The following is a 20968-nucleotide window of genomic DNA, read 5'->3' as shown; positions in this document are numbered from 1 at the left end:
AGGAGCCCAATGTGGGACTCGATCCTAGGACCCTTGGATCATGACCAGAGCCAAAGGCAGATGCTCAACCACTGAGCCACCCAGGTGCCCCTGCGTCCAGTTTCATAAGCTGTACATTAGAAGGGTGTGCAGGCGTGGGCCAGGAGCCAGAAAAAAGCAACAGAAATGCGTAGAGGAATGAATTCCAAAAGCTATCAAGAAAGGTGCGAAGGAGTTGAGGTTTGTCAGTTTCTGAGTTTGAGGTAAACAGATATTGGTCATCAATCAGCTCTGATCCGCTCTTCCCAGTTTCTCTGTTTAAGTGACCACATAGTTAACTCAGAGGATTAAAATGCTTTCCTTTCACATGGCCCATTTCACGGAGTAGATGGAGGCAGGAAAAGATGAGATAATTTGCTCAGGCTCCCATTGCAATCCATGAGCAAAACTCACATCATAATGTTAAATCCCAGGGCTGTCTGTGGGGTGTTTAAGCTACCAATGCATGCCACTTCTCTTTATAATGGATGCCCCCAAAAGACTGTAACAATGAAAGATGGAAAAATTCTCTGCAAATTTCCTTGGGGGGAGAAATAAACTAAAAAGGAATGTCATGCTTCACTGCTGAGGCCCATATAAACATTATCCTCTTGTGTCCCCCTGGACTGATGACATAGGACACAGTCCATCTGATAAGCTGTCAGCAGATGGCTGGATCCCTCATTGTACCCATTACCCACCGACGTCAATTCCAAGCAGGAGCAGATATCAGTGCTCCAGACAACAGATGGGGAAGGAGGTGTGGCTGGTCTCAAGTCAAGGAGTGCAAGAAGGAGGGGGAGGACAAAAAGCCTAGTTCTCAAATCCATCAGGTCTCCTCTAAAACAAATCCATCACGGGGCAACAGAAAATGCCACTGTTTATTCAGTTAGTTCCAAAAGGTGTCACAAAAAGCTCAGGACTGTTTTGGATAGGTGCCATTCTTACACTTTCAGCAAGGAAGGAAGAAGTAGGGAAAAATCAAACAGTGGAGCAAAAAGCAGGCAAGCCACATTTGATGGAAATGAGACTTTTAATACAATGTAAAGAAGACAGAGCACTGACAGCAACGGCGACTCTTTAAAAGGGTGGGGCTCACTCAGAAATATGGGCTAAAAACAGTGGCTTGGGGCTCCGAGATCTGCAGCATTGATTATTAATTTGGCCAATATCCAGCCTGTTTGCAGCTTGCCTTATGTGAGCATCCATATGCTGTACCCCACTAAGTTCAGTGCCCAATCAGGATTTGTTGACACAGATACGTACAGAACTGGCAGGAATTGGTCAATTAGCAAAGGCATCCAAAATGGGATCTTTTTGTTACATTCCTAAGACAGAGACGATATAACCAGACGCCAGGGAGATAATGGACCACTCACTAACTGAAGAACACCAGTCTTTACAGATACAACCAGTCCAATTTCTAGCATGTGAACCATCCTGCTAAGAAAACTGTAGACTCTGCAACTTAAGTCGCTATGAGAATCTCCTTCTGTTAAAGCTTCAATTCCCACAGTGGTGGCTCAGGTTGAAAGTCACCTCTGGTCACTATATTGCTGGGTGATTTTTGGAAAATTGCATCATCACTGACTAAATTCATTCTGTCACCCTGCTTGCCAGAATAATATGCATTAAGGAAGTAGCCATGCTTGGAGAAACATTCATTGACGTAATTGGTAAACACCACTGATATTCACTAAGGGTCTTAACGACAATGTGGAGGTCTTGCCTGCTGCTTGCTGTTCTTGAGAACCCTCAAGGATCTCTGGCTTACACTGAGATGGGAGATGCTGGTGCTTCAATCACACAAACCTCTATCATCCACAGTCCCGGGGTCTTTGAGAAATCAGATGAGACCAAAAAGAAAGTGAACAGCAGAAATATTAATCGAGACCTGAATTCAGCCATGAGAACTGCCCTTGCTTATGCTTCTAAAGCTAGCAGTCACCCAAGAGCAGCATGGCTATGATGAGGTGCTGTTGAAAAAGGCCTCAGGAATAAATATTTTACAGACTGAAAAATGGGAGATGGGGAGACTAACCAATTCCCTCCAACTCTTCCACTTCCTGGCCTAAAGCAATACTGTCCTTGTTAGAAACTTACATGGACTCTGAGGAACAAGGCCTTTCTATGAAGCCCAAATTGAGTCATCCAATGGAGAAAAACACATCAGAAATGTTTCTGCTAAGCTATCCCCTTTCATTTCAGCCAATGTGTCGGTCCCTTGCCTTTTCGGGACCTCTGAACTCCACAGAATGTCCTGCCATCGTGTTGTCTAATTCAGCAAGTTCACTTGCCAAAGCATTGCTCTGTCCTCAACATCTCCCCTTTGGAATATACACAGCCACAAGAAACATTTTGCCATCTCTGTTTCCAGGCCCAAGCTAACCTATCATAACCCTAAATAAGATCAGGTACATGAAGATCAGGTGTCTTATATTTTTTTTTTTTTTTTTTTTTTTTTTTTATAAATTTTTATTTATTTATGATAGTCACACAGAGAGAGAGAGGCAGAGACACAGGCAGAGGGAGAAGCAGGCTCCATGCACCGGGAGCCTGACGTGGGATTCGATCCTGGGTCTTCAGGATCGTGCCCTGGGCCAAAGGCAGGCGCCAAACCGCTGCGCCACCCAGGGATCCCAGATCAGGTGTCTTATAAACAGTAAAGTGTCAGATAAGTGTAAGGTATTATTAACCAGACTTACTATCCTTAGTCCTTGCTGCAGTCAAGTCAGAAAACTGTTTCCAATCATCTGTGGTTAAATTTTTTTTCTTTAAGGACTCATAACAACTTTTAAAAACCCATACTTTCCTGCTCCCCAGGAAGAGCCATAGGTAAGGTATGGGATATGGGACTGACCAAAGCCTGGATCCCACAGCAGGCCTGAGGTGACTATTTAAATGACACAAAGAAGTGACAGGAGTAAAGAGCAAAGGCGAGTAATACTGGGGCAGGCTCAAGAATTCCTGGTGTGACTCTGTTCTCTGCCTCAGCCCTAGGGCTCCAGAGTTTAAGCGAAGCATGGGATGAGGAAAAAAATCACAGGTGACAGGAATCAGTCCCTAGACTACCCCCCCCCCCCATACACACACTAAGCATCCATCCCTTCACAGCAGCCAGCCCCGAATGCCAGCATCATCTATATGTGGCCTGGTCAGGTTGACTTTACTGGGGAGATACAGGAAGCAGAAAATGAACAAGGCCATCTGAGCTCAGCCAAGAAGAAATGAGTTTCCTTTTTCCAGATGAGGAGACCAAAAGCATTTCCAGAAGAGCTCTCTAGTGCATTCCTGGCCACTACTTAAGGAGAGAAAAATCAGAGAACGTTGACTGTCCAGAGCTGGGAATGCAGCTGTCTCATTTTGCAGATGAGCAAACTGAGGCCCAGCAAGTATACTCTTCCTCAAGGTCACATAACTCATTAATGCCAGAACTAAGTCTCCAGAGGCTTCTAAAAGCTTCTAAAAACCTTTCCACTGAAAACCCTGGTGCTGCCAGGTTTGATGTCATCACACCAGCAGCAGCCTCAGTCAGGCTGAATTTAGTCCTTTGTTGACCTTCTAGATATGTGGCTGCCAGAGGCCTCAAGACCCCTTTGTGGAAGAGGCACCCTTTGACCCTCACCACCTGCCATCCAAAAAAAGCACTCCGGTCCCAAGAGCCTCACACAGCAGTGGCTGAAATGCGTTGTTTCCTCTCATTAACAAAAAGCCCATTCATAAAAAAGAAAGAAAGAGGACTGGCTCAAATTTACCCAGAAGATCTAGCTGGGAGAGCCCTAGGATTCCTGTGAATGGCATCACATCCCAAGAAGCCCTCTCTTAAAAAAAATGCTGCCCTTCAGCCCTGCTTGGTGGTGAGAGCCACCCAATCAATAACAGCCTCTTTATTCCACAGCTATCCACACCTCCGTGCCACATCTGCAAAGATGGGAAGAGCCTTGAGGCCATTCACCACGTTTTACAGATTGGGAAACTGAGGCCAGGAACCTGCAATCAAAGATATACCTAGAACACATGCAGAGCAGGCGTCAAAGCCACAAGTAGGCAGTGCCTTGCTGATCAGCCTCGGCCTCCCCCTGAAACAGCCCTGTCATTCCACTGACAGCTTGCAACCCCAGAGAGGGTGGGTTAGCTTTCCAGACCAGATGCTAATTCATCTTTTGGCTGCAAGCAAGTGATCTCCCATCCCTGGGCCCAAGAGGTCTATAAAACCAAGATAATAATCTCAACCTCCTGCCCCACACAGGGTTGTCACAAGCCTCCTGAAAATAACCTTCTACAAATATAAAAGCAATAAAGATGCTAATGACAGGTTTTAAAACTGCCCCTGAATAAAACACACCAGGTTTCTCACACCCTGAAATCTAAAAAAGATTTTTTTCCTTTTCTCCTCTTCCTCCTCCTCTATGATTTTATAGTTTTAGAACATCTCTCCACACAAGCTGAGTACAGAAAGACAGTCTCACTCTTGGTCCTCACCCAGATTATTTTTATGTATCTGGCAACTTTCCTTTTCAATCCCATTTGTTTTTCTTAACACCACTAATGGGAGGTAAAGAAATCAGCTCTCAGAGTACCCAGGACCATGACCACAGGAAATAGAGTAAGAGCGAGAAGATGGAGAGGTTTGCAAAAAATATATATAAATAAATACCCTCTCACCATGGATAGATATCACCAGCCCAAAGTTCATGAGTCAGCCTGTTTCAGAATGCACTTAGTAGGAGCTTGGTGCTGCTCAAATGCCTCAGAGTTCAAAGGCAGACCTTGCCTTAAGAGCATAAAACTCCCAAATGAAAGAGTCATTAAGGCAAACCCATAAAAGTATTTCCCCAAAGTACCACAGTGGAGACAAGGAACCTTATGTGACCACCTCCAGGAAAGAGCATTATCAGGCCTCTGGGAAATTAACTGCAACAGAGGGGGTGGGGGCCACCCATGGATCCCAGATGGGGTTCAAAAAGGGCACCTGGCTGGAGCTGGATTCCAGGCTTGTGAAAGGCCAGGGCAGGGCCTGTGGTTCCTAGGGCTCTATCACTATGTTCCTCAACTCCACTGTGGGGCTGACACATTGTGCAAAGGTGAAAAGAAAACCAAATCTGGAATCCACGCAAAAACAGCCACTCTTGGAAAATCATTTTTAAGGGTCCCCTTCCTGCAGGATGAAGTGCTCTACGGTTCTGAGTGTCCGGAGCACATAAATGACTCTTACCACTAAGGCTGCCAGGGAAAAAGTCAACAGACTCACATGCATCATGGTGACCAGGTGACAGGGGTTGAGCAGGTAGATGACGGTCTTGGTGGCGAACTTAAAGCCCACCTCCACCCCGAAGGTCAGGCACAGGGCTACTAAGAGCAGATTCTTGCTCAGGCTCTCCTTGCCTTCCTCTGGCCGCTGGGTCACCTGCTCTGGCTGGCAGCCACGGCCACCCCTACCGTCCTCCTTGGTCTGCCTCAGGATGTGCCGCAGGGCCACCAGGATCTCCAACAGGGCCAGGGTCAGGACCACCACACTTTCCAGCAGCCGCTGCTGCCAAGAGAGGAAGGCAGCACAGTCGGGGCCCCCATTGCCTGCAAAGCTGGGGTCCACACCCCCATAGAGCCAGTCCAGGAGACTTTGGTAGCTATACCGGGACATGATGCCAAGTGGTTCCCCTTGACCACCGTGCAGGAAGCAAGAGCCAGATGGAACACAAGCCCAGAGGGTTGCCCAGGTGCTGGGACATGTACAGAGGGCACACCCCTGCACCCACACCCCGCCCTCCGGACACCGGGGCACCTAGAGCAGGGGAAGGGAAGCTACACGCGAGGCCCAGGGTCAAGTGCTGGCTCTAACTTGTCCCCACGGCTGTCTGGGGAGCCCCCCGCGCTTCTCCAGTGGCCACCAACGAGGCAGGGTTGAAAGGAGCCGTTGGCCAATCTAAAAGGAAGGAGAGGAAAAAAAAAAAGGTCTCAAAGAGGCAATTGCATCGGGAATTACGAAGTGGGGCGGGTAACTAGCGAGGGCAGAAAAGGGGAACAGGGGCAGTGGCGAAGCAAGCAGGGGTCAGGGGAAGCCGGAGGCCGGGAGGGTCAGGGTGAGGGCTGAGGGGACCCGGCAGTGCCGTGGTAGCCAACCGGGGAGCAGCGGGGGTGACAGCGAGGGGACACGCGGAGGCCAGGAGAGGAGCTAACGGGGCCGGGCGGGCGGGGAGGGCGACGGGGCTGGCAGGGACGCCGGACTCCTCGTCTCACGCACTCGCCACAGGGGGAATCTCTTACTCCGGCAACCGCGTGGCCTTCTCTGCCCCCAGCTAGCAACTTCGCCGCCGACGGGCCCCTCCGGCCAATTTAGCGCCGTCCCGGGTGGGCCTCCCGCCCCCGGGTCCACCCCCCGAGCCCCCAGCTCCACCCCCGGCCCCAGACGCCCGCCCTCGGGCAGCACCTCCCCCCCGCCCGCGGCCCGCCCGGGACCTGCCCCCCCCCCCCCCCCGGCGCAGGCAGCGGCGGGAGGAAGCCGCGGGGAGGGAGGGGGAGGGGGAACGGGGAGCAGGAGGCCGGGCCAGCCGGGGGCTGGGCTTCGGCCGGCCCCCTCCCTCCGCCCCGGCGCCGCAGCGGCCCGCGCCTCCCGCCCGGCCCCGGGGAACCAGCCGCCGCGCCCCCTCGGGGCTCCACTCACCGGCAGTTCGGCCCGCGGCCCCGGCTCCGCTGCCGCTCAGCTCCCGCGCTCCTCGAGCTCCCAGCGCCCTGGCGCTCGGCTCCCCCGGCGGCCGCAGCTGCCGCCGCTGCCGCCGCCACAGCGCACGGCTCCTCCTCCCCGTCTTCCTCCCCCTGCAGCGGCCGCACTCGCTTCCTCCTTCTTCCCCTCCCTCTCTCCTCCCCCTCGCCGCCGCCGCCACCTCCCACTGTCCCCTCCTCGGCGTCCCGCGTGGCCTCGCACCCCCCGCCCCCGCCCTCAGACCGCGACTGCCCCACCTCCCCGCCCAGGCCTCCCGCGCTGCCCCCCTCCCCCTGCCGTGGCTCCCACCGTTCACACCTCCCGCCGCCCCTTCGCCCGGCCTCCTCCCTCCTCCTCCTGCCCCCCTCCTCCAGCCTCAGTCCCCGCCTCCTCCCCCTCCTCCCCGGCCTGCTTCGCGTTGGGCGCTCCTGGAGCCTGCACGCGTGCACACCCACCTTCCTTTAGCGCCGGCTACGTGCCTCGCCCCCTCAGTGAAGCCTTTCTGGCCAACTCTCGCTCCCGCGATGCTGTTCCCTGGGCTCATCTTCTTGCGCAGAGCACACAGTAGGCGCTCAGCCGGCCCCCCACCGTGTGCGGGGGGGGGGAGGGGGGATAAATAAGCCTGACCAGCGCCTAGCGGCTGTGCGGTGCCGCTGTTGCTCGGGGTGTGTGCTGGGTCTGATCTACCTCTTCGGCGCGCTGCCTCCTCTCCACCCTGAAACTAGCCTCCCCCAGGAACCATGATGTCCTCTTCCCTTACCTTTGTAGCCGCGGCCCCACTATCCACCAGAGCCTGAGGACGGAAGGGCCCCTTTGCCTTCTTTTCCCTGCTCTCCCACCTCGTGCTCTGCTCCAGTATTTTTCTCTCTTCACCTGAGGCCACAGCCATTCCGCCTTGCGGCCCTCCTTGGCCCTTTTCCTCCTGCCATGCCCTCCATCGTAGACTTGCTGCATGAAAGAAGCTTCTCCCCCCCCCCCCCCCCCCGACCTTTCTCTTTCCTCTCTCCCTCCAAGGGAGCAACTGCTTCCCACCCCGCATGGGGCCGGGTGTCCCGCCACTGAAGACCAGCCTGGACAATGGGGGTGGGGGTGTTGGGCCCCAGAATCCGATAAGAGCCTCTGATTGGAACATGGCTCCCTCTTCCTTGCTGCTTTCTACGCACTGACGGTGGTTTGCCCCCCTCGGGGCAAGGACGGAGGAAAAGGGCCTCAGAATCTACCCCATGTTGGTTGACTATGTGTTGAAGACTCACAGTGAGTTAGGAAAATATCCAGAAAAACACAGTTATGCACTTGGCCTGGGAAACACTTTCAGGTGTTGGCGGCAAGCCAGATGCAAAACATATAATACAATCTACTATATTATCGGGCCACCGCCCTCCCATCCTTTCCAAGTCTGGTTTTCCCCCCGACACAAATAGAGCTTCAGAGCCAGGTAGCTCTATATAATTCCAAGCTTTGCATGGTATCCACTATAGGCCTGATGATCTTCACGTGCTAATTAATAAAGAACAGCAACAAACAGGAGTTTATTCCAGGGCTCACCCATGCATTCTCCTTAGTTGTTTTGTTTAATCCTATGCAACATAACCAAGGAACATCAAGGATCAGGTTGTGGCCCTCTTGGCAGAGACATGGCTGCATCAGGAGACCTCAAGTTTTACCTTTGAGGAAGTGAGAATGAGGTTGTAGGATTCAGTAAATGGCTTCATTAATCACTCCAGTTTTCATGCTGAACCTAGGTTGGCAATCTGGTCTAGAGGATCCTCTGTTGGCAAAATGGCCCTCTTTAATGACTATAGCCAGGCCAACTTCCACATCTGAGTCAGGAATTCCTCTTTTTCATAGGTAAAAGAGCCATGTATTTTTTAGGGCCTGGGCTGTCATTCCCTTTACTTGCTGTGTCACCTTGGGCAATTCATGCAACCTCACCGCACCTCGATTTCCATTAACTGAAGGGCTACTAGTTATTATTCAATTCCTAGGATTATGCATTTTTAAATGAGTTGACTGTGTAGTATTTGGTGCAGAGAGAGTGCTCAATGGGTGCTATCCATTATCATTACCCAGTTCTGCATCTGTGTGTGCTTGGGCACATGAGGGCATACACCCTCAAATGCAGTGCCCTCCCCCCACATCTGCATAAACAATACTACCCATCCTTCAGATCTCACTTGACATCACTGTATCCCCAACCCGCAGCCCCAGCTCCCAGAGCTTTCTCCCTCTGAATTTCTATAGCAGTTACTGCCTGCACTACTCAATTTATCCTGAATCACATACTGCCTCCCATTGTTCTCTCATTGTTAGTCCTGTCTCCCACACTCAGATCTTTGACAGCAGGGGATGGGTCTTAATCTTTCCTAATACCCTCCCCCACAGCACCTACCAGTGTGGCAAATATAGTAGGGACTAGACAGACATCAAGAGATTGTTAGGCCGCTTGGTAAAAGGCAAGCAGTAATTGAACTGAAATTGTGGGTCAAATTTTAGACACTCAAAAAGACTCAAGACACATGGCCTGATCGCTTCCTCGCTCGGATACAGGCCAGAGGCTTTCGTCTCCAGTCACAAAAGCAAATGAACTTTGCTTTTTAAGTAGAGCCTTGCAGGGTGCAGTGAAAAGGGAACCTGGAATCCAGGCTCTGTTCTGGGAGAATGCCGGGGGGGTGGGGGGGAATCAGCTCTCCTTGCTTCAGCATACTCAGGTAAAATGGGGGGGGGTCGAACTAGAATCGTTTCTAAGATACCTGCTGGCTCTGATAGTCTATGATTCTCCAATTCAGCCTTCCCACCTTTTCATCCAAGTCCTGTTTCAATCTTAAAGCAGGGGCGCCTGGGTGGCTCAGTTGGTTAGGCGTCTGCCTTTCACTGGGGTCATGATCCCAGGGTCCTGGGATGAAGCCACACACAGGGCTCCCTGATCCATGGGGAGCCTGCTTCTCCCTCTCCCTCTGCCTGCCACTCCCCATGCGCTAGCTTGAGCTCTCTTTCTCTCTCTCTGTCAAACAAAATGTGAAAAAGCAAGCAAACAAGCTGGTCCACCTGTCCCAGCAATAGAGGCTAGCCTCTTGGCCTGTTGAGAAAATACCCTAAATTCTCTTGTCCAAAGTACTTTCCCAGGTGTGAGCTCAGCTGACCTCCCATGGAGCACAGAATGGCAGAAATTACAACCTCTTATGTACCATGGACAAGCTAAATCTCAGGTGAAGTGACTTGCCTAAGATCACACAATTTAGGGGATCCCTGGGTGGCTCAGTGGTTTAGTGCCTGCCTTTGGCCCAGGGTGTGATCCTGGAGTCCTGGGATCAAGTCCCACATAAGGCTCCCTGCATGGAGCCTGCTTCTCCCTCTGCCTGTGTCTCTGCCTCTCTCTCTCTCATGAATAAATAAATCTTTTTTTAAAAAATCACACAAATTAGTGGCAGAACCAGGACTAGAGTTTGGGGTCTGACAGCATAGGCCAGAGCAAGCTCTTTCTATTTGATGTGGCCATCTGACCTTTTCTCTCCCTGCACTTTCTACTCTTCCAATCCACTCCTGTCCCTCTACCCACAGTCTAACCTGAAAGTCAAGTGCCTGCATGACCGCCCACCAGCTAAAAACAATGCACAATCCCGATATTATATGAAGTATTATCAGTAAAAAATAAAATGCATGTGTATGAGGGAGAATGAAGAGAGAAGCCTTTGTCTCCGTTTGACTATCTGCTTACTGCTTCCCCCCAGCTCCTCCTCCCCACTCATGCAACACCAGCATTCATTCTACCCATATTTACTGAGCCTCTGTTCTGTGCATAGGGATATGCTAAACATGTGGGCAATTAATTTCTGCCTTCAAGGAGCTTAAAATCCAGCTCAGGGGACACAACTCAGAAAGAAGGTTAGATAACAGTTCATGAAGGAGGTATAAATAAATACAAGCACAGCAAACAGGAGCCACCACCACAAGAGCAAATCTTGAGCATTACCAGGCAAAACTCATCTATGGGAAGAAAGGTCTACAAGGTGGTGAAGGGAAGCAGAACTTGCCACCCCAGAACATGCCTCTTTGGCATAAAGATTATTTTAGGCTGATTATATTTTTAAAACAGCAGACACAGGAAAAGCTTCAAAAACTGAGAAGTTACGCTTTTGTAAGAGACATTTACGTTTCCAGGGGAATTCTCTATTTGCCTTGGGTCCTTGACCTGCTGCCTTGACTTGCCATCCCCATATTTGGCAGAAAGGTGCAAATCACAACCTCTCCCTATTTCACAAGAATATGACTGGGACAAATAAGATTACCCACATCACACTCTTCATAATCTTGCTGGTAAACAAATCCAAAAGATGATTATTGTCATTAAACCTTAAATAATAGAAAAGTCATGCTTTCCCAAGGGAAGACACTTAGAAGTACATGTGTCATGTACCTACCAAAAAAAGAAATAAAAACTTCAGGGCACCAGGGTGGCTCAGTGGTTGAGCATCTTTGGCTCAGGTCGTGATCCCAGGGTACTGGGATCGAGTCCTGCATCAGGCTCCTTCCAAGGCACCTGCTTCTCCCTCTGCCTATGTTTCTGCCTCTCTCTCTGTGTCTCTCATAAATAAATAAATAAAATCTTTAAAAAAAAGAAAGTAAATCTTCGGTGACAGCACACACTCCCCAAAAAGGGTCTTTGGTTTGGGGCAAACTAACTTTGAACAGAAACTAACATTATTAAACCTTTTATTTATAATCTAGAAAGCACAAGCTAAGTTGAAGAAATAGTTCGAGACTAAAATTTGGTCCTCAAACTTCCAAAGTTAAAACTGCCCTTAATTCCATTCATTGATCATTAGTGGAAAAATGTTTTCTTGGCTCATAGTCCCTAAGCTACCACTTAACTCTGTCATCAGAAATTCAATTTGACATTATTTGGCTATTTAAATCATGAAGCAGTCAGGCAGTTGTCTTTTGTCCAGGGGTTCCAAGAAAGGTCTGTGGTTAAATGTCACAAGCTCAGGCAGAGCCAAAAGCTTGCTGTGGCATACTGGGCAAAGGAGGGCACTCTTCAGGACTTGGGCTGCTTTCTCCGCCCTTGACATAGCCTGTGCAAGCCTGACTGGGCAGCCAGGTATTATAGTTGAAAGCACAGAGGACTGTCAGCCAGGACACCTGGGTTGGATTTGACTAGCTTGGGCCAGTCACTCCCTTTCTTTGGGTCTTGGCTCTCTCTTTTGGAATCCGAACGGATTTCAGCCACTCCAAATTCCCTTCTGGCTTTAATATTCTTTGAAAATAATGGGGAATGTTGGTGAGAGAGACCATACAGATTCTGAGGCCTTACAGATTCAGGTTGCAGTTTGGAATCCCGTGATGAGGTAATGAAGGAATTGCTTCTTTGAAGAGGGACATAAATCTATTCATTGCAGGCTAAGCTAGTCACAGGTGCATGGAAATGGCAGACCCGGCATCTTCCTAAGGAGGCTCATTTCTCCTGGCTGCATTTCCTCATATCCTTTGTTGCTATTTTTTTTAAAATCAATATGTATTAAGAGATACTATGTGCCAGGTAAGATGCGCAAACAGGTATTTTATAGCTAAAACTTCACAGAAAACATATATCGAGCATTAGAATGCATAAAGGCACATCCCTGGTTTTGGCAGAAGTTGAATACTGCAAGATATAATTTAAGTTCCAGCGCTGAAATTAACATGAAAGTATCAACATTTGAAGAAGTAAATGAACAAACTGGCCCTAAGATAAGATAGACATGGGTTCAATTCCTTGCCAACAATGAGCTTCTATAACCTGAGGCAAGTGTCTTAACTTCTCAGAGCTTTTATCCCCCTCATGTGTGATATGTTATTTGCAGTATTTATCTTGCAGGGTGGTGGTGAGGATCAATGTGGTAATATATATGGAAAGTAGCTAGCACCCTGTCTGGCAAGTAAGTCACTCCATATCTGTTTGCTTTAGGGACTTCCCCCCTCCCTTTTCAATTCCAAAAATTCATGCTTTAATCCTAAGACAGAAATCAAATCTATCCTGAGTGGGTCAAGTGGGCCAATTTTCTGTTGAATGCCCTTTTGCTGGGAGCCTCAGGTGGAACTGACATCCTGTCCCGCCACAACATAGCAGTGGTGTTATTAGAAACCGCACACTTCCCTACAGGGGAAGAAGAAGGGAAAGAAAGAAAGAAAACCAAGCATCTGGTACATGTGCGATTGATTTGGAGATTTGGACAAGCTGGCAGTTTCTAGTTGCTCTTTTCCTGAAGTGTAATGCTGTCGGAAATCTATATGCTGAAAGCAGTTTTGGAAAGCTTGCTTGGGAACCCCTGGAGAATTCTGAGAGCTGTAACCGCATCCATTGTAGCTCTAGGCAAGTCCCCTACCTTAACCTGGTTCTCTGTTTGTAAGATAAGCAGTCAGGGCACTATCTCCTCCCTGTGACACTGAAGATAAAGCAATTGGGCCCCTTTGGGGGAGCCCAAGAGCTTTTTTATTCTTTTTTTTTTATGATAGTCACACACACACACACAGAGACATAGGCAGAGGGAGAAGCAGGCTCCATGCACCGGGAGCCCGACGTGGGATTCGATCCCGGGTCTCCAGAATCGCGCCCTGGGCCAAAGGCAGGCGCTAAACTGCTGCGCCACCCAGGGATCCCCCAGCTTTTTCATTCATTGTTCCAGCAGTGAAGTCAGATTAAGGAAAAAAAGATAGATTTCATTTGACTTGAGATTACTAAAGAAGTATTGATAATAACACCCCCTCTTGGAATGGGTTAAAGAGTATCCTCCCCCCCCCAAAAAAAAAGTATCCAGGGCCAGATGAATTTGCATCTCTTCTGAGAATTCATGAGTTCATGAGGGGAAGCAGGGCAGTAACAATCAGCTTCCAAATTTACACTTAGTGTCTCAATCCACACCTGAGAATCACATTATTAACGATAATGAAAAAATAGTAACAACTGTCATTTACTGAGTAGTTATGTGCTAAATTATCTCAACCTGGGTGGGGGGCAAAGCTTAAGGAGAGAGGGAGGGGCTGGAGAGAGAGAAAGAGAGAGAGAGAAAGTAATTAGCTTAAGATCCCAATGGTAGTAAATGGAAAGGCGAGTTTCCAAACCAGATCTATCCAAACACAGAGCCCAACCAGCTGACCCCCACACCACTCTGCCTCTTGTTTAGAGTCTCATATGACCTGTGGCTTGTTCTTACAAAATGACTGGCTAGGTGTGGAGGACTAATTTATGAACAAAAGCACAGTCTTTACTGTTTGGACCGGGGGAGTTGAGAGGCAAATGAGCTACACAGGGTTTGCGCTGGGGACCTCAGACTCATAATCACAATATTTTAATTATCTGAGCACGTGGTGATACCTCCTACCTTTAAAAATGGGTATCGGGATCCCTGGGTGGCGCAGCGGTTTGGCGCCTGCCTTTGGCCCAGGGCGCGATCCTGGAGACCCAGGATCGAATCCCACGTCGGGCTCCCGGTGCATGGAGCCTGCTTCTCCCTCTGCCTGTGTCTCTGCCTCTCTCTCTCTCTGTGTGACTATCATAAAAAATTTTTTAAAAAATAGAAATGGGTATGCTTTTTTATTTGCTGCTTCAAATCAGGACGTGATTTGCTCTCTCAAGGACTAATTTGACAGAGCTGGCATCTGCTTTCAAAACCCTGGGGACTGAATAACTTCAGAGCAGCTCCCCCTTGGATGCAGTTCTCTGATTATTGATGGATTTGTTTCTTTTTTAAAAAAGATTTTATGTATTTATTCATGAGAGACACACAGAGAAGCAGAGACACAGGCAGAGGGAGAAGCAGGCTCCCTGCAGGGAGCTTGACGGGACTCCATCCGGGGTCTCCAGGATCAGGTCCTGGCCTGAAGGCGGCGCTAAACCACTGAGCCACCCCGGCTGCCTGATGGATTTGTTTCTAAGGAAACAGAGACAGAAAAAACAGAGGAGTAAGAAACAGGAGTCCCCATTTTGCCCAGGGATTGGCCTCTGGCATGCTAATCACATATGTACACCAAGAGTTCAAAAAATGAGCATTTCATCCTCAGATTCTTGGTTTATCTCCATGCACCTCAGCCTGTTGCTAGAGCCTCCCCTGCTTGGCGCTACCCTCTGTGGCAAAGACTTAATTTCAGGGCCACTTCTGACTGTCTTCTTCCATCTATTCTCTTCATCAGCCCTCCATCTATTCTTTCTGACCCATAGAGATCAGTATATAGTATTAGTCCCCAACACAATTACAGATTCTGTTCCTTTCCATATCTGATGGTTCCTTTACTCTGGCTTACAGTCATTTGCAGGAACTCCATGTAGAGAAAAGTACAATTTATCATCACAGCAGGTGAATAATAAGATGCAGTGATGGCATGAGACTCAGAAGCTTTCTGTTTTTCTGCTTCAGAATGGGCCATCTCTGACACAACGTTCCCTGCATTTTCAGATGTTGTACAGCAGAATGTTTATGGACTTCATGCAGATGAAGAGTGACAGGATCTGCTAAAGTAAAACCCAACTGGATAAAAAGTCAATATAGTGCAGCGTTGGTTAACAATGCTGTATTATATGCTTAAAATTTTGCTGCAAGGGCAGATCTTATGTGAAATGTTTTTGTCACAAAAAAATCATAAAGAGGATAAGGGCAAACTTTTGGAGCTGATAGATGTGTTCGTGGCATTGATTGTGGTGATGATCTCACAAGTGTGTACTTATTTCCAAACTCATCAAGTTGTACATGTTAAACATGTACAGCTTTTTGTACATCAACCATACCTCAACTAAGTGGGTTTTTCTTAAGTAAACATAACTGGGTATAAGGTACACGGGATCTCTCTGCATCATCTCTTACCACTGCACATGAACCTACAATTATCTCCAAATAAAGAGTTTAATTTTTAAAAACAAGTAGAAAATTCTCAGATACAAGATTTGATCTGGAGTTTCTTTTTTTTCTGTATAATATAAATATATATATTTTGGAGTTCGATTTGCCAACATATAGTATAACACCCGGTGCCTATCCCGTCATGATCTGGAGTTTCTAAAGGAAAGGGATGAGTGGATAATTGGATCCAAAAAGTTCTGTTTCCCTCACAGGTCAAAGGAATTCCAATCCTGAGTGCAGAAGCCATGCCCCTACTAATATTCAATTTCTAAGATTTTTTAATGTTTTATTTTTATTTATTTCTTTTTTTTTAGAGAGGGAGAGAGAGACAGCATGAGCAGGGTGGGGAGGGGCAGAGGGAGGAGAGAGAGAATCTTAAGCAGGCTCTACACCCAGCACAGTGCCCAGCCCAATGCAGAACTCGATCTCACAGCTCTGAGATCATGACCTGAGCCAAAATCAGGAGTCCAACTCTTAACCAACTGAGCAACCCAGGCACCCCCTCAATTCTTTTGAGATAAAAAGAAGGAAAGAAGAAAAAAGAAAAACTAGATGCAAAAAAAAAACATAAAGAATGAGATCTAATGGTGTTGTTTATTCTCTTTTTTTCCCTTAATGTGATTTTTTTCCCCCTCGGTTGGATCTACTGCAATAACCAAAGCTTATTTTAACCTAGCCACATCATCTGTTTGGAGATGGTCACATCAACCATCAATGGAAGGGATCTTTCCAAAATAGTGCTTCTGGAAAAAACAAAACAAAACAAAACAAGGATTTATCTGTCCTCTAGGGCCATTCGCATTTACTGGGTCCCTCCTCGCCCTGCTTTACCCCCTGCCTGCCCCCCACCCTTTCTCATCACATCATCCAAAGATTGGATTTCATTCTGTTTTCTATAGGAGGCAGACCAGGCTTGCTTGGAAAGGAAACATCTCTGGAGAGATTAGACTCTGACAAATTCTCATTTCCAGCATCTAAAGGCAGAGGATTAGATTAAGAAATAAATTACATAATATTGTGCTCCAATTGCACTATGTGAGTTCTCTAATATATGGCATTTTTAATGGATGCCAGCCAAGGTGGTTCTTAGGAGCAGATGGTGAGTACTAAATTGGTCAAAATGCCCCACACACCTAGGAAGAGGATAAGAGGAATATCTTGGATTTAGAGCAGAAAAATGGCTTCTGGGTTTGCTTCTTGTTCTGATGTAAATGCTCGAAGTCCTAAGTTTCACACGGAAGTGTGCATGGATGCCAGCTGGTGGGGGGGCAGGGGTAGGGCAAAAATAGGTATTTTGCTCTAGCTAGCACTGAGGGCTAAAGGGGCCTCATAACTAGCTGGGGGTTTTTACTTCCTGTTCTTTCTGACATCCCTCCAAATGTCTGTCACTTCTTCCTTCCTGCTTTTATCTTTTCTCTTCCTTACCCTGTCTCCTTCCACTTCTCCTTTTCCCTTGGTCCAGAAAATTATATTTATTTTCAAAAACTACCTGAAATGTTCAAATAGTGCCACCTGACCAGAAAACCTGGCCAGCATTTTTCGTCAATCTCTCTTCGTAGGCCCCTCCTACTCTGGGTGGGCTCACATCTCTGGGATGGGCCATCCCAGCCCCCCAAATGGCCCACAGGGTAATCACATCTGTCTTTGGCTGCCTGGTGGCCAGTGGAGGGAAGGTGGGGAAAAGTGGCCCTTTGCTAAGGGGACTTACTGGGTGATTCTCCAACCCTCCAGAGAAACACAGTCACAACAGGGTGGCTCTGACATTTCCCTGCTTTCCACCCTCCTTCTTCCTCCCATCTGCCAAGATTCTTGTCTATTCCTCTGGGCAGGTGAAAAAAAAAAGCACCTGCAAGAAGGACTATGGCTTCTTGGATTGTTATAATAAGCAGCAAGAACAACATTAGAGCTCTGTAGAGGATAAGAGAGGAGAAACAGGAGGGAGACAACTGGTACTCTCTGCCCATTATGCCGAGATTACAAAGGAGACCAAGCAGTCACTGGCCTTTCTTACAGAGTCCATTTTTTTAACCCTGTAATGACAAATGAAATCAGAAGGGGGAAAGAAGGGCTTTTAAGGAATCAGAAGATAAGCTGAAATTGTGTTACCTTGATTTAATTCTTCCCTTAATGAAAGGCAAGTAGAAATGGTAGCCTGAATCCCAAGTACAGGTGCTGGAGTAGGCCATGAAAAGAGTAGAGCCAACTTCTGGGTGATGCCTCATCAGTATTCTTCGGGTATCCCTGTAGCAATGGAGAGAGCAAAAGTCTTTGAAGGAAGGGAGAGTTGGTTCAAATCCTGGCTCCTGGGGCATCTGGGTGGCTCAGTGGTTGAGTGTCTGCCTTTGGCTCAGATCGTGATCCTGGAGTTGCAGGATCGAGTCCCACATCTGGCTCCCCACAGGAAGCCTGCTTCTCCCTCTGCCTGTGTCTGCCTCTCTCTGTGTGTCTCTCATGAATAAATAAATAAATAAAATCTTTGAAAAAAACTCCTGGCTCCTCCACTCACTAACTCCATTTATGCCCTTAATCTCACCTCCTCCCACCTGCTTAAGAACATGACTCCAGTAATTCTCACCTCTCTTTTGCATTAATAATCTCTTCCTATTTACATGCTGCAGTATCTACCATTTCAAAAATAAAGTCCTTCATTGACCTCACATCTCTGCCCCCACCCCGTTGCTTCTGTCCCATTTCTCTTCTTCCCGTTACAGCAAAATTCCTTGAAAGAGCTGTCTGTATTCGCTATTTCTCATTTTTCTCCACTTCTCCTTCAAATCATCTCCAATCAAGCTTTTTTTTTTTTATTGGTGTTCAATTTACTAACATACAGAATAATACCCAGTGCCCGTCACCCATTCACTCCCACCCCCCGCCCTCCTCCCCTTCTACCACCCCTAGTTCGTTTCCCAGAGTTAGCAGTCTTTACGTTCTGTCTCCCTTTCTGATATTTCCCACACATTTCTTCTCCCTTCCCTTATTTTCCCTTTCACTATTATTTATTCCAATCAAGCTTTTAATCTCTTTCACTTCATCGAAGTAGCTCTTCCCAAGGTCACAAATGAACCTCCATGGTGTCAAATCAAATGGTCCATTCTCAGTCCTCATCCTGCTTCACATTTCATCAACATTCCAAACAGAAACCTCCTCCTTGAAATACTTTCTCCCTGTGGCTTCCAGGACAACATTCTGTCACTAGCCAACCCCCTGGCTGCTACTACTCAGTCCCCTTTCTTGGTTTCTCCTCTCATTCCCAACCTCTACCATTGCATTGCCCCAGAATTCAGACCTTGGACTATTTATTTGCTTGATAATCTCCCCTAGGTGGTCACATCTGGCTCTGTGCCTTTAACTACCTTGGTTACATTGAAGATTTCCAAATTTGCATCTGAGGTCCAAACTTCTCTCAACTCCATACGCATCTCTCCAACTCTATATTCAACATTCGCTCTTGGAAATCTAATAGTCAAATTTAATGTGACACGTTGAGATTTCCTGATTTCCCTTCCACAAACTGGGTTCTCCTTCGTTCCTTCCTGGAGTTGATGGCAGCTCCATCCTTCCAATTGTCGAAGTCAAAACACCTTGGAGTCAACCTTGACTCCTTTTTCTCCTACACCTGGTCCCCAAGACACCTGCAAAGCATATCAAACTTTTCCTTAAAATAATGTCAGAATGTGACCAGGTATTCCCCCCCCCCCCCCCGTCAATCACTACCACCCTGATCCTGGCCACCATCATCTGCCCTTAATCTCTCTCTCTTTTTTTAAGGAGAGAGAGAGAGAGAGAGAGAGAGAGAGGAGAGGCAGAGGGAGAGAGAGAAAGAATCTGAAGCAGACTCTGTACTGAGCACAGAGCCTGACACAGGGCTCTATCCCACAGCTATGAGGTCATGACCTGAGGCGAAACCAAGAGTCAGAAGCTTAACCAACTGAGTCACCTAGGCATGCTTCTGCCCTTAATCTCTTAAAATCTATTCTCACTCAACCAAGTAGCTGGAGAAACTTACTTAAAATTTACTTTAGATCATGTCATTTCTCCCTGACTATTCTCCCACGGCTCCCAGTTTCACTCTGGGTAAAAGCCAAAGTCCATATAATGACCTGCAAAACCCAACATGATTTAGGCCCACCCTTTATTTCTTGCTATTTTCCCATTCTGCTCCTGTCATACTAGTCTCCGTGATGTTCCCTAAACATGCCACGCATGTTCCCACTTTTGGACCATTGCCCTGGCTCTACCTCTGCCTGGAAAACTCTTTCCCTGGGCATCTACATAGATCATCTCTTTGCTTTCCACAGGTCTCTACTCAAATACCATCTCCACAGAGAGTCCTTTCTCAGTTTACTGTTTCCCTTGAGAAATATTGCCATCTGCCATATTATAATTTTAGTTGATTAATGTTTGTCTCTTCCCAATGGAAACTTTTCAGGAGCAGGGACTTCGTTTTATTCACTGCTCTATTCACCAGCACTTAGAATAGTGCCAGGCACATAATTATTCAATTAATTCTTGCTAAACAAATGAATGAATGGATAGATGGATCGAATAAGACTTGTCCAAACAGATGGCATCATATAGAACAAGCCCTCAGTAACTCTGCACCTGTTTTTTAGCCTAATCCTCATACCTGGAAGTAGAGAGATGAAGCTTTATTTTACAGATGAAGAAAATGATGAGGCTCAGAGAATCTAAGCAACTTTTCCAAAACCACCTACTTGGTAAAATTCCTCCCTTCATCCTTTCATTTGCTCATTTCCTCAACAAATATGGTTGAGCCCTTATCATCTGCCAAGCACCATTCTAGGCACTGAAAATACAGCAGCAAATAAGACATGTGAATTTCTTGCCCTTCACAGAGCTGAAACTTCAGTGGAGTCAGTGATCCTATGAGCAGAAGATGCTTAAATGCTGTTTCATTGACTTGATTCATTGATAGTGGATCAGCTGATACCCTCAGAGCAGATCTTTTGAAAATGCCGATTCCCATCCTGTAGGTTGGGGGTGGGGCCCAATTTTCTGCATTTCTATAAAGCTCCCAGGTGCTGCTACTGGTGCTGCTGGTCCAGGAACTACACTTCGAACAATGTCTTATTATCAACCGCACTGCCAAGGAAATAGGAACATCTATTTGGCCCCTGTCCTTTCATATAACACAGCCTAGGCAGAAGGGCTAATTACAACAGGTGAAGTTTCAGAGAACCAGAATACAAAATTTCCTGACAGATGAGTTAAATATAGCACTAGGAACACTAGAAGGCAGCTGGTGTTCAGAGATACAGGCAGCATCAGGGAACTCACAAGTTTGCAAGGCCATGGCCATCGGAGAATTCCAAATTCCTGGAGAGAGGAAGGGAGACAAATGGGAAAAACAGAACAGATT

The 20968-nt window shown here is 47.5% G+C and overlaps 1 protein-coding gene across 11 annotated transcripts in view; it reads right to left on the bottom strand.

Annotated features, from left to right (window-relative positions):
• The window catches only part of TMEM164 (transmembrane protein 164), a 200047-nt gene that overhangs the window by 158816 nt on the left and 20263 nt on the right, over positions 1 to 20968 (bottom strand). For 5 of the 11 annotated variants that reach the window (XR_005386401.1, XM_038588060.1, XM_038588063.1 and 2 more), the window contains exons 1-2: positions 6260 to 6394; positions 5270 to 5941 (exon numbers count right to left, since the gene is read on the bottom strand). Coding sequence is in view for 7 of the 11 variants with exons in the window: in XM_038588060.1 (XP_038443988.1) it covers positions 5270 to 5659 (390 nt within the window). In the remaining 4 variants the exon portion in view is untranslated. Of the gene's footprint in view, positions 1 to 5269; positions 5942 to 6259; positions 6395 to 6679; positions 6813 to 17694; positions 17830 to 20968 lie in introns of those variants that run through there. The other 6 variants (XM_038588070.1, XM_038588061.1, XM_038588062.1 and 3 more) reach the window with 6 other exon arrangements.

Source organism: Canis lupus, chromosome X (assembly GCF_011100685.1).
Source record: "Canis lupus familiaris isolate Mischka breed German Shepherd chromosome X, alternate assembly UU_Cfam_GSD_1.0, whole genome shotgun sequence".
Classification (NCBI taxonomy): domain Eukaryota; kingdom Metazoa; phylum Chordata; class Mammalia; order Carnivora; family Canidae; genus Canis; species Canis lupus.
This window is presented reverse-complemented; position numbering and strand designations above follow the sequence as displayed.